Source organism: Patagioenas fasciata, chromosome 11 (genome assembly GCF_037038585.1).
Source record: "Patagioenas fasciata isolate bPatFas1 chromosome 11, bPatFas1.hap1, whole genome shotgun sequence".
NCBI classification, from domain to species: Eukaryota; Metazoa; Chordata; class Aves; order Columbiformes; family Columbidae; genus Patagioenas; species Patagioenas fasciata.
In genome coordinates, this window is record NC_092530.1 from 2,554,388 (window position 1) to 2,567,540 (window position 13,153).

Sequence of the window (13,153 nt, forward strand, 5' to 3'; positions counted from 1 at the left end):
TGGAGAAGGGGGCACTGCTTGAGGTTCCTCAGTTTGGGCGTTGGGGAGGCGTCGTTCTTGGGCTCACACTGAGCGTGAGGAGACGTTTTCACGTGAGCTGAAGGCAGCTCTGGGTACCCAAAGCTGTTAACCGGTGTTAACAGACGCTGCTGCTGAGATTTGGGGGTGAAAGTGCCACAAATGTGATTTCCCAGGGAAAACAGAGAGATTTGTCAGTGCCTGGTTGTTCCATGGCACATTGTAGTTAAGCACAGTGGTAATTTTGCATCGATTTTACACAGGATTACTGGCTCTAACAGACTGGTTGCATCAAATAAATGTTGACTTGCTGCGCTGGTGGCCTTGTGAACAGCAGATGGCTTCTGGAGGGGGTGACATCTCCTGTGAGCCCAGGAGTGCTGAGCCCATCATACAGGGAGCGACCTCCCCTCCCCGAGCAGGGCAGAGGACCCAGGGGTCCGGGCTGCCTGTCTGTGCTCCTCCCCTGCCCCAACACCAAAATACGTTCCTTGGGGACAGATGTGGGCCTGGACTAAGATGGTACATAAGATGTTTTTCCAGTAATTGTTATTAAAAACACACTAAACTCATGTGATGTTTATTTCAGTTACGTTCCCACTCGTTCACAGACCAGGCCCAAGGACATTCACACATCCCATGCACTTGGGGGCGGTTATCCGGCCTGAGATACCATTCTCACGAGTCTGGGCTATAACTTTTTACAGTTATGAGAAATGTACTTCAGAGTACTCTGTCCAAGGCCCTTTCTATGTTATTATGTTAGTATTATGTCTTTGACTGTCCAGATGGTCATGTTAGTATTGATCTTCCTTTATCATCCAGATGGCTGGAACCGCACATCTTGCTTTTCCACATTTACTTTCCAAGAGGCTGCTGAACTGTGGCAAGATGTTGCTGTCTGTACGGAGAACATGGTTGTAAAAGTACATCACGGAGATGCTCACACACCCCAGAGTCAGCCACTGAAGAATATCAAAGCAAACACAGGTATGTCCCTGAAGGGCTGCCAGCTCTGCAGGGACAGAAATCGGGTCTTGGGAATCTGAGATCCCTCTTGTGCTCCAGTCAGTGAGCACAGACTGGTGCTGGAAACCGCTCAACATCCAGGTTGCCCGGGCAGCAGCCACTGAGACTGGAGTTATAAACCCATTGATTCCCCCACTGTCACACTGCCCCACAGTGCCCAGAGGATGCTGACCAGGGCCCCCAGGATGGGGATGTTTGGGCCGGGGGTGCAGTGAAGGGAACCCCGCGCCCCGCAAAAAGCCAGGGAGAGCTGCAAGGCGGGCGGGGGAGAGGGCAGGGGAGGCCGTGCCCCTGGGGACACAGCTCCATCCCCCAGCTGCTCTGAGCCCCACTCCGGCAGGACTCCCCAGGCTGTCCCGAAGCAGAGCGGCACCCCGGCTGTCCAGCTGCTCCCCTGGGACCCCCCGGCCTCTGGGCTCCAGCCTGTGCCCAGGGCAGCCAGGGAGCCCCAGGCGTGCGGGTGCCCCAGGACCTGCTCCTCCCCGCTGCCCCAGCACTGCCCTTCTCTGTGGGCTCTGCCCGCTGCCAGGGCTGGGGGAGCCCAGGCTTCCAGGCTGCTTTAACTGCCCTGGATCCCCTGATCGGTCACTCTGTGAGGCACCGATCTTGGTGAACGGGCTTCTTGTGCCATGGGCCCTGGGCAAACAGAGCTTATCAGAGCCGCTGTGGGAGCAAACATCCCTCCTTGTGCCAGGGGAGCTCCGTCCTGCAATGAGCTCCGAGCGGCTGCCTGGGAACAAGAGCCCGCTTCATCACGTCCCTCTGGATGGCCACGTCCTGCTCAGGGACAGCGCTGGCCTGGGCCGAGGATGGGGGCATTGAAGGGACACTCGGTGGGGACAAGGGCCTTTGGTGAGCTGTGGCCAAGTCCCAGGAAGGGACAGGGCTGGAGCCAGAGCCTTGTTGGGGACAGGGACACTGGGACCCACCATGTGGGATCAGCTCTACAGGGCAGGACCCGGGTTGTCTGGGAGGGCACAGTGACCCCGGACAGGGACAGGTGAGAGCCAGGGCAGGGGATGCTCCCTCTGCTCTGTTCTCAGCTGTGGCTGCAGACTGGACCAGTTGGGGGCTGGCGGTGCAAGGGAAACGGGGTGGGCTGGAGCTGGGCACTGACACCACCCCAGCACTTCCCCCAAGCCCAGCCCTCCTCTCCCAGAGCCCAGGATTCACCAGTGCTCCCCATTGGCAGCGCCACCAGTGACTGAGGATCCCAGTCACCAGCTGTCCACATTGCCCCAGCTGTCCTCCCACCTCCCAGAGTTCCCTAATCCTGGGGTCCCTGGTGCCCCAAGAAGAGGAGTGACTCCCAGCCCCTCATTTATTTAAGGGGCTGGAAAGGGCTCAGAGATAATTGTGCTTAGAGACCCCAGATTTGAGGCTGGTGTCATCTCTAGGGGGGGTTCCATAGGGAAAGACTGGCCTGGGAGTTGAGGGGCACTGGGAGATGGTGGTGCTGGGAGGTGAGGGGCACTGGCAGGTGGGGGGATCAGGCTTTTGGGGTTGTTGCAGGATGGTTTCGAGTTGGAGCAGTGGGTCATCACCATAGGGTGTCTGGCTGTCAGGGACACACTGCTGTCCCCCCTCACCACTGTGGATGCCTGGGCCCTTCCCCGTGCAGCTGCCCCATGCAGGAAGCGGCACTGATGCCAGGGAAGGCAGCTGGATCAGTGCTCAAGGCGGGAGTGACTCTGTGCCAAGGCTGGGTTGCCAGGGCGGGTGTCTCTGCCAAGCTTTGCCCTGGGGGCTGGAGGTGTGGGGAGGGGCAGGGAGTCCTCCTGGGAGGGATAAAGGTGCCCTCACCTTTTCTGGCATCACCCAGGACTCGCTGCACCGCAGAGGAAGATGAAGGTCGCAGTGCTCAGCGTGGCCCTGCTCTTCACCATCCTGCTGTGCACCCCAGAGGATGCGCAGGTGAGGCTCCAGTGAGGGCCCCCACCGGTGTCTTGTCTTGGTGCCCCCACACCCCTCTTCTTTGGGCCTCCCCATTCCATCCTTTAAGACCCCTCAGGTATCTCCTCCTCAGGATCTCCTCTGTGTCCTATAGAGGGTCCCCAAATGCTCTCCCTTTGATGGATGCCAATGCCTTTCTTTCCATCTTTCCACTCCGCCCTTTGCCTTTCACCCTGTCCCCTGCGGTAGTGCCCCCAGATCCCCCTCCTTGAACACCCCCTCCCAAACACTTTCCCGATCCCCGCGTTTTGTTCCTCTGCTGTCCTCTTCCTCCTGCCCCCACCAACAACCTCACCTAAATTCCCCGTGTCCCCTCCCCTTGAATTCTTTACCCCTCACTTGCATCCCATGCAGTCCTGTCCCTCCAGCACCCCCAGCCCGGTCCCTTGGGTTCTGCGAGTTCACAACAGTGCCCTGCCTCTGGGTCCCCCCCAGCCACCGTCCTCCTTGGAGGCCCCAAATTCCCATGTTATCCTTTTCTCCAACCCAAGCCCTGGTCCGCCATGAACAGGTATCCCAGGTGAAACTTGGAGGAATGAGGTTGGGGGGAGCAGAAGGGATTTTCACACTCAGATGAGGGAGAATCCAGGGGCCTGGGTGGGGCTGGGGACACCTGTGCCCCACCCACAGCCCCATTTGTCTCCAACCCCTTTCTCTTCTTTCATAGGCATTTCCAGGAACATTGCTGGAAGCAAGTGGAGGGTCTCTCCTGCATGTGAGTAGTGGGGCGGACTTGGAGGACATCCAGTCTGGGAACTGGAGGGCACCTTGGTCCTCCCCTCCCTTGCTGGGGCTGGGACATCCCAGTGACCAGTGAGGTCTCATGGTCTCTCTACAGGAGGGACTCAAACTGGGGCGAGTGAAGAGGGCTGCGGTAGGTGTCACAAGTTCTGCTGCCCCACACTCTCCCTCCCACGGCCACGAAACTCCAGGGCATCCCGGTGTGCCCCAGAACATGCCAGTGTGCCCCAGTACACTCCCATGCACCCCCTGCAGCCCCACAGAACATCCCTGCTCCCCAGTGTTTTCCCAGGGATGCCCCATTGCCCAGGGCTCCCATTGCATTCCCTTCCATCCCATCACAACCCACTACAGCCCAGTGCACCCCACGATACCCCAGGACACAGCCCCTTCCCCAGGACCTCCACTGCTTTCTGTGCCCCACCACACAAACTCACGCACCCCATTTTCCCTGGAGTCACCTTCCCAAGGACCCCATCGCTTTCCCCTGCCTCCCAGTGCACCCAAGTGTGTCCCTCACCCAACCTTTCTCCCCAGCTCCCTCTGTCTGTCAGGGTGGATGATGTTTTGCAGCAGAAACACCAGGTTCCAGATCTTCCAGATGCTGAAGTGCTAGTGCACCCATCTCCTCCATTGCTGGTGAGCAGCATCAGGGCATCTCCAGCCCCACAAAGGGTCCTGGGTGGGCAGAACGTGGATCTAGAAGCAAACAGAGGAGACTGTCCATGCCCTGTGTCCCAGGCCACGCTGGACAGAGCTGCCCCCATGACTTTTGTTGCACCCAGCGGGGCTCTACGGACGCAGAGGGTCACCGTGCAGGCCAGGCTGGGGCTCTGGGGCCTTACAGACCCCAAGGATCACCCTGAGGGCTGGGCAGGGTTCTGGGAGATGTAGGGGCATCCGGGGCTAATGACACACTGGCCAAGGAGCTCTGGGTGCCACATGGATCTCAGGAGAACCGAGTCTTGTCCTGGGTTGATTGAGGGCTCCAACTCTTCTCTCCTTCCCTGGGTCTCTGCAGAGAGACGGTGGGGAGAAGCCTCCCCTCATGTCCCAGCTGACACTGGAGATCTCATTTTGGGCTCTGATTTCAGAACTGAAACTGATGGTGACAGCCGTGTCCTGTCCCCCTCCAGTGACATGAGGAGATGATCATCCCTGGATGACCCCGTCTGATCCCCTGGGAGCCCTGGGCCATTTCCCTCTCATGATCAGTAAATCCCTTCAGCAAAGCTACGCCTGCGTGTGGATGTGTGTGTCCGTGTCCATGCTCCCACTGCTGTGCCGGTGCCCGGACACCTGGGTCCTCTCTGTCACTCTGCCCGACACGTTGCCCCTCATGTCGTGGCCTCAGCAGAGGAGGTTTTTACCCTCATGATTCTGCAAGTATTGCACTAAAAAGCTGCACCCAGCGCATGTGCCTGATGTGCTGCTCTGAATCACATCAATAGTCAAAACTGCTGTGTTTGCTCCCCTCCCAACTAGAGCAAAGTGAACACCTGCATTTCACTCTCTTTCCCAAAGAGCCGATCGTAGGAAGTTACATTCACATCCTAGGATGGAAAAAAAAAAAAAGAGAAATAGGAAAAGCAGTCCAGACAATGGAAAACAAAATGGAAAAACATTCTATAAGGAAACAAAAATTTTGCAAGAGGCATCCACCTGTATTTCATATCAGAAATACGCTCAGTGCCGATGTTTGCAACACGAGGTGTACAACGTGGCATTCTCTGCACTGCTTTAAATCTGTTATATAGTATTACTAGATAAGTAAAACAATGATTAACTTGTATGAAACCTTGTTTTCATCAGAGTGCACCCACTTCACCTTGTTTCCTCTGACAAGCTGTTCAACTGGCCATATGGGAGAGATTCTAAGGTAATGTCTTGAGGACTCATGTTGGAAAGTAAATGTGGAAAAGCAAGATGTGCGGTTCCAGCCACCTGGATGATAAAGGAAGATCAATACTAACGTGACCATCTGGACGGTCAAAGACATAATACTAACATAATAATATATAAAGGGCCTTGGACAGATTACTTTGAAGTACATTTCTCGTAATTGTAAAAAGTTATAGCCCAGACTCGTGAGAATGGTATCTCGGGCCGGATAACCGCCCCCAAGTGCATGGGATGTGTGAATGTCCTTGGGCCTGGTCTGTGAACGAGTGGAAAAACAAGGGAGACAAACATCACATGAGTTTAGTGTGTTTTTAACAACAATTAGTGGAAAAACACCTTTTGTAAACATCTTAGTCCAGGCCTGTACCTGTTTTTGAACAGTGGTACTGTCTGATGGCTTTCCTCCTCGTCTCCAGATGAATGTGGTAGAAAATATAAAGCAAGGAAACGTCCTTTGGCTCAGCCGAGCGCCCCCTAGGGGAGGGGGGGCCTGTCATCCCCGGGCCTGTCACTGCCTGCTGTCCCCCCTGTGAGCAGCGAGGCCTCTGATTCAGCTGCAGTTTGTACTGTAACCGTGCATTTCTTGCTGTGGGCAGTAGCGCTCCAGGCTGAGTTGGACACCTCTGTTTCCCTCTAGACACTCTTCCAGAACGTTGTGCCCCACCACTGCCTGGGCTGCATCTGGTCCCGAAGGGACAAGAAAGAGAACAAACAGCTGGCACAGAGCATCAGAGCCACCATCTCGCAGTTCAACGCCGTCACCAACTGCGTGCTCAGCACCATCCTGGAGAGCAAAGAATTAAAGACACAGCCAAGAGCGAAGATCTTGGAGAAGTGGATCCGTATCGGACGTGTAAAGCGTTTATTCACGACTGTTTAACGTTCCTTGTGCGGGTGCCGTGGAGCTGGGAGGGGACAGGGGGGTTGTAGGGGGGAGTGATATTTTTGATGCTCAGTATTTGTAGAGCTGCCCGCTTAGCAGGGAGAATGTGCAGCAAGCAGGACACGGGGCAGACAGAAGAGCACTGACTATTGGTGATGCTGACGTTTAACGCTCCTGTGTTTCTAACCGCTCCTTTCACAGCAATGTAGGATCCTGAACAACTTTTCGTCTCTGAAGGCCATCGTTTCCGCCTTGCAGTCCACCTCGGTTTATCGCCTGAAGAAGACCTGGGCCTGCGTTCCAAAGTAAGGCTGTGCAGTGTGTCACTGGATGTGTTTTGGTGCTTTTATCTTTTCTGTGCCCAACTGTTAACGATTCTTGAGAAAAAAATTGTACCCTGGTCTGATTCAGAGTGCTTACAAACAACTTAAATCATTGAATCTTTTCCTGTACAGGGACACAATGCTGATGTTCGAAGAGCTTTGCGAAATCTTCTCCGACTGTGACAACTTTGCGACGAGCAGGGAGCTGCTGCTGAAGGTGGGAATGAGCTTGAGTTGCCAGGTTGTGATCTCACCCAAAGCCGAGCTCAGCCCTGTTCCTGACCAATGAGCTCCCGTATGCGGTGCTTTGGGGAAGACGGGTCTGTAAATCCCGGCTTTTCTGCTGGGGCGAGAGGTGCCGCACAGCGAGATTTGACGCAGAGGAGTTACGAATGAGCACTTTGGCTTATATACCGCTCTGCGCAGACATGAACCGCTGGCTGAGATACCAAGGATGATGTCGTGAAAGCATCATTTACAAGAGCGCTGTTTGGTGAAGCAGACTAGTTGTGTTTTGTTTGCTTCCACAGGAGTATTCTAATTAGTATAATTATGACATCTCAGTCAATTAATCCACCATTGCTCTGACCGTTTGCAGGGAGTCACACAAGGCACGGTACCTTACCTGGGTACCTTCCTCACTGACCTCGTCATGCTGGACACAGCCCTTCAGGACTATCTCGAGGTAATTTGGGGCAATTTTTGGAATCCTAAATCTCCTCCCTCCCTTGCAGACACTGTGTCTGCTCCTGCATCTTCCACTGGGTGCTAGTGCAGTTCTTAAAAAGAGAGGAATGTATTTAACAAATAGACTCAGGTACACGAGTGCTGTGGCTTATCCTAGAGCTGGAAACGGGTCTTTGTAGAGGCCTTTGGTCAGGGCAGCTCTGGCCTGTCCCTTGGTGTCGCTACTTCATCCTGTTCATCCTGTTTGTGATTAACTCCAGCCGAGCCTGTGCTCTTCTCCTCTGATCCCTTCTCTGTCCTTCCAACAGGGCGGCCTGATCAATTTTGAGAAGCGGCGAAGGGTAAGTGGAACGGTGACTGTTCTGTGATCGTTAGTGCCTGACGCTCTCTGCTAGAGCGTTCTCTTGGCGAGGCCTGTTGTCTTTGCTGGGCGTATCCAACAGCCGCTCACGTTACTCAGAGGGTGAGGAAGGAACAGTCCCCGGCACGCTGTGAACCTCTGCCGGGCTGTGAGGGGCGGCGCGGGAAGAGAAATTCCTTTTAGATGCGGGCAGCAGGGGAAGAGGAGCCGCAGGGCACTCGCTGCCGCGGGAGTTACGTGTGGGGCACGTTCCCCCCGTTTGGTGTTCACGGGAACACGTTACACGAGCGTGTTCTGTGTGCTGGGAGCGCATCAGACCTGCTGGCGTGAGACCTTTGCTGGCCACAAGATGCAGTCTGTGACCATCTTCCTTGTGCTGCAGTAAATAGTTGTGGGTCAAAGGTGCAGCGAGCGAAGCGGGTACCTGGGACCGAGAAATCAAGGCTGAGCGTTGCCTTCCAGCCTGAGCCTTGTTGGTCAGAGATCAGTAGGAGCGAAGGTGCCGGGGTTTCCTCTGTCCGAGGGCAGTTTGTCCTGGATCTGTTGCTGCGTGTGTTTAGTGTATTAACGAGACTGGCTTGATTTTTCTAATTAGAATTCCTATTTTATTATTTGTTTTCTTAGGAGTTTGAAGTAATCGCACAAATTAAGCTGTTGCAGTCCTCATGTAACAGCTATTGCATGAGAGGAGATGAGAAATTCGTGCAGTGGTTTAGGAGGCAGCGGCATTGAAGTGATGAGGAGAGGTAGGGTCTCAGCCCAGCTGGCGAAGCAGCTTTTCTTCCCCCGCAGGCAGGTTCAGGTTCTCTCAGCCTTGAGCTCTGCGCTGCCAGGAGCTGCTCCCGGAGAGTGGAAATACACACGCACAGAGCTGCGCTCCTCCTCGTGGGGATGAACCCTCTGGGACGTGGGAGTGACCCAGGGCTTCTCAAATATGGCCACTTTGAGATATTTAACTAACGGTATTGCCTGTTCTGCAGTTTCTGTCTGTCACGTGAAATCGAAGGAGCAGCTCCTGACCAGAGCACCGCAGCGGGCAGAGCTCAGAAGAGCGTGGTGAAGAGATTCAGCCTGTGAGTACAACGGGGAGGGGGTTTGGTGTGTGAATATGAACTGGAATAAATCAAACACCAGCTGACAAACCTGGCTGGGGATCCAGAGCACTGCAGTGCTGCGAGGAGACACCGCCAGCTAGAAATACGTATTGCTGTTGTCTCTTTCTATTGGTGTAAGTAGCCAGGAGGGTTATCGACTAAAGACTTCAGAAATAACTCTAAGGTGTCAAACAAAGGAACAATTTTAGTGCTGGATTATAAATTCAATTCAAATTTGCAGCAGCAAAACAGAGCAAATAAGGATAGAGTCTAATTTGCTATACACACACAAACAATAGGCCACTCGAGATAGGAAAACACAACAGCAGGTCAGATTGTTGAAGCAAGTGACAGCTGTGCTCAGCCCAGCTCTGTTGTGCTTTCTTTTCTCCCCTAGGCCGTTCCTGGGCTTGGGGGTGAGCGCCCACAGCACCCCCGTCAACGCGCAGCCCAAACCTGCTCCAGGTGGGAGCTCTGGGGACAGCACCGTCACCATCGTCCCTCCCACCGACACTGCTGAGGAGCCTCAGCACAAGGTAGGGCCCGGGCCCTGTGTTCAGCACAAACAGCCTGTGCGAGGCTGCTGACGCTGCCGGCGGCCCCAGGCGCTTGCCCAAGCCTGTGGATCTTGACTGGAGCGTTGCTGGCAGTGGAATGGAGGGACCTGAGCTCTGGGAAAGGCGATTTTGGGGGGAGGGCTCATGTACATCAGCCCAGCCTAATTCTGGGGCAGGCAGAGCAGCTGAGCAAGTGAGAAGCAGGTGAGGTCAGAGCTCACCAGCCCTGTGGTTTGACCTGCCAGGAACTGCCCAGACCAAGCCTGGGCTGGGCTGGGTTCCGTTCCCAGGGAGCTTTGTCCTGCAGACTCTGCTCTCTTGACCTAAGCTGCCTTAACTGGGTTGCCGAAGCCCTTGTTAAGGCTGTTGTGCTGAAGAGTGTCATCTTTAGCTTTTGGATCTTTGAAATTAAATGGTAATGAATGTGTTTGATCTCGTCTCCCCCCTTGCTGCCATCTGATGACAAGTGCTCCAAGAAGTGCCCCGGCCCCGTGACTCCCGTTCCATCAAAAGAAGTGCCGCCAGTCCTGCCAGTCTACAACCAGCAGAGCGGAGAGAGCTGCGTCATCCGCACCAGCGTAGAAGAGGACAGAAGCGGCAACATCTACAGGAGCATCCTGGTGAGTGGTGGGAACAGCAAAGCGCTGTTACTGTGGGTGGTGTTTTCACCCCAGGTGACTTGAATGGTGCTTTTAGTTTCGGAAACACCTATTCCCCGATCAGACCTCCTTGACAGGGAACGTGACCGATGTTACAAATCAAAACATGTGGAGCAGGGGATGAATGAGAGGTTTGCAAAGAGCATCTCTCAGGGTTTCTGGCCTTGAAATTGAAGCTTGTATTTGATCAACAATGCCAAGGGAAGCACTCTGAGCAAGTGCCGGCTTTGCTGCCCCTGCTCTTCTGCCAGCGCCGGCTGTTGTGTGTCCAGCTCAGCACTGGGCTGTGTGAGCTGTGACACAAGGTGCCCCTTCCCCAGCAAACCCAGCTCCAAGGCCCAGAATCTTTGCAGGACATCGCAGAAAGTGTTTAGCAGGGGAGACTGTGGATTAATGGATGTCTGCAAACAGCAGCTGGGGCAGCTCTTGCTGCGGATTCGATGGCTGCTGAGAACAAGGTCTCACCTCTCCGAGCGGTTGCTCAGGAGAGCAGAGGCTGTGATTTCCTGCTGCATTTCTAGAGCAGTGTCTGTTGTCTTGAACTAACTCCACCCCCAGGTGTCGCAAAGAGCGTGTTTTAGCGTCTGGCAGAATCTGCGACTTGGTTACCAAGCGACTCCTTGCAACTCCCTCTTTGCAGCTGAGTAACCAAGAGAAGGCTCCTGCTGTCACCCAGCGAGCCGTGGAGAAGCACAACCTGCAGTCTGGCTCGGCTGAGGATTACGAGCTGGTCCAGATCATCTCCGAGGACAAAGGTGGGGAAGCAGAACTCTGCTGCTGCTGCTGCTGCTTGAAGAGCTCTGCTGCATTTTGCCGGCAAGAGTAACACGCGAAGCGACGTCAGAAACGCCATCGCCACGTTGTCCCAGCTGCCGGTGAGAATAAACCCCCAACGCTGAGTGGGGCGCCCATGAACGCTCGCTCTGCTCCCTCTCTTGCGGAGCTGGCGATCCCACCCAAGGCGAACGTGTTCTACGCCGTGAGCACCCAGGGCAACTTCGACTGCATCCTGAGAAGAAAAGCTGCAGCACAGGAGGAGCCCGCACTTCATGGGTTGTAATGGCTGAGCTCTGGATAGGATTTACTGTTTATATTATAAGTATGTAAACTTTTTTCCCCCCAGTTTCAGTCTGGAGTTCATATATTTTAATATGTGACCCGTATATAATGTTTGAGCTTTGTATAATATTTAATATTTCTATAACGAGTATATTAACTTTTTTCCAGTTTTTGTCTGCAGTTAATGTATTTTAATACTTGATGTGTTTATCGTATTTAATCTTTCCATACTTCTACAGAAACCTTCAATATTATAGAATCTTTTTTCTACTGATGTCTGCTTGGAGTTACTATATTTAAATAGCTTAGCTTTATAGAATATTTTAGCTTTGTATAATATTCAGTATTCACAGAATAAGTACGTAAACTTTTTTCCACTAATTTCTCCTTGGAGTTAATATATTGAAATGGTTTAGCTGTATCTCATATTTGAGCTTTATTTAATATTTTTTATTTAACATACTGATATTTAATATTTATGTGATATGTTTATTTAATGTACTAATGTTTAATATTTATTTAATATGTTTATTTAATGTGCTAATATTTAATATTTATTTACTATGTACATAGACCTTCCCCAATAATTACTTTCTGGAGTTGATATATTTTATTATTAAATCTTTATATAATATTTGATCCTTGTATAATATTTAATATTGATATGATAAGTATATCAACGTTTTTCAACCCATTTTTGTCTGGAGTTAATGTATTTTAATGTTTCTTCTGTAGATAGTGTTTGAGCTTTATATCACATATCTAGAGATGCATATAAAATAAATAGAGAAACTTTTTTCCACCCTTTTTTTCTGGAGTTAATAGATACTAATAACTGAGCTTTATAGAACACATCATCTTTATTTAATATTTATAGAATAAATACTTGAACTTTTTTCCACCAATTCTTGTCTGGCATTAAAATATTCTAATATTTGATCCCTATGTCATATTCAATCTTTACATGGATGTAACATCTCTATAATAAATACGTCACTTTTTTCCACTAATTCTTCTCTTGAGTTAATATATATTAAGATTTGAGCTTTTATATCATACATAATCTTTATTTAATACATAATCTTTATTTACATAAGAAATCTGTGAACTTTTTTCCCCCACCAATTCTTGTCTGGCGTTAAAATATTTTAATATTTGATCCTTATGTAGTATTTAGTTTTTATAGATATGTAACATTTCTATCATAAATACGTAACTTTTTTCAACTAATTTTTGTCTGGAGTTAATATAGTTTAATATTTGATCCTTATATCATATTTAATCTCTATATATTATTTAATGTTTCTATAAAAATACGTAAACATTTTTCCAGTATTTTTTGATCTGGAGTTACTAGGATTACTATTTAAGCTTTATATAATACATAATCTTTATTTAATATTTATATAATAAATACTTGAACTTTATTCCACCAATTCTCGTCTGGAGTTAGTAGATTTTAGTGTTTGATCTCTAGATAATATTTGATCTTTATATGATATTTAATCTTCATATAATATTGAATGTTTCTATAATAAATAGATTAACTTTTGACCACTAATTTGTGTCTGGAGTTAATATATTTTAATGTTTGATTTTGTATTCTATTTAATCTTTATTTAATATTTAATACTTATATAATAAATATGCAAACGTTTTCCCACCAATTCTTGTCTGGAGTTAGTAGATTTTAATGTTTGATCTTTAGATCATGTTTGAGCTTTGTATAATATTTAATGTATCTATAATAAATAGATGAACTTTTTAACACTATTTTGTGTCTGGAGCGAATGTATTTAAATATTTGATCTTCGTGTAACGTTCCATCTCTCTATAACCTTTAATGTTTCTATGATAAATACGTCAACTCTTCCCGCTCATCAGTGT

General features: G+C 50.4%; 1 protein-coding gene and 1 long non-coding RNA gene across 2 annotated transcripts in view; both read left to right on the forward strand.

Annotated features, from left to right (window-relative positions):
- The window catches only part of LOC136106166 (ral guanine nucleotide dissociation stimulator-like 1), a 28,392-nt gene extending 19,530 nt beyond the window's left edge, over positions 1–8,862 (forward strand). The window contains exons 4-9 of the mRNA XM_071813642.1: positions 6,281–6,496; positions 6,728–6,831; positions 6,982–7,066; positions 7,448–7,534; positions 7,845–7,877; positions 8,522–8,862. Coding sequence (XP_071669743.1) covers positions 6,281–6,496; positions 6,728–6,831; positions 6,982–7,066; positions 7,448–7,534; positions 7,845–7,877; positions 8,522–8,629 — 633 coding nt within the window. The 3' untranslated portion in view covers positions 8,630–8,862. The remainder of the gene's footprint in view (positions 1–6,280; positions 6,497–6,727; positions 6,832–6,981; positions 7,067–7,447; positions 7,535–7,844; positions 7,878–8,521) is intronic.
- LOC139828820 (uncharacterized) lies at positions 1,032–4,977 on the forward strand. Its single transcript, XR_011740807.1, has 3 exons — positions 1,032–2,961; positions 3,668–4,380; positions 4,836–4,977. It is a non-coding gene; the product is annotated as an uncharacterized lncRNA (long non-coding RNA).
- Positions 8,863–13,153: the final 4,291 nt, after the last annotated feature.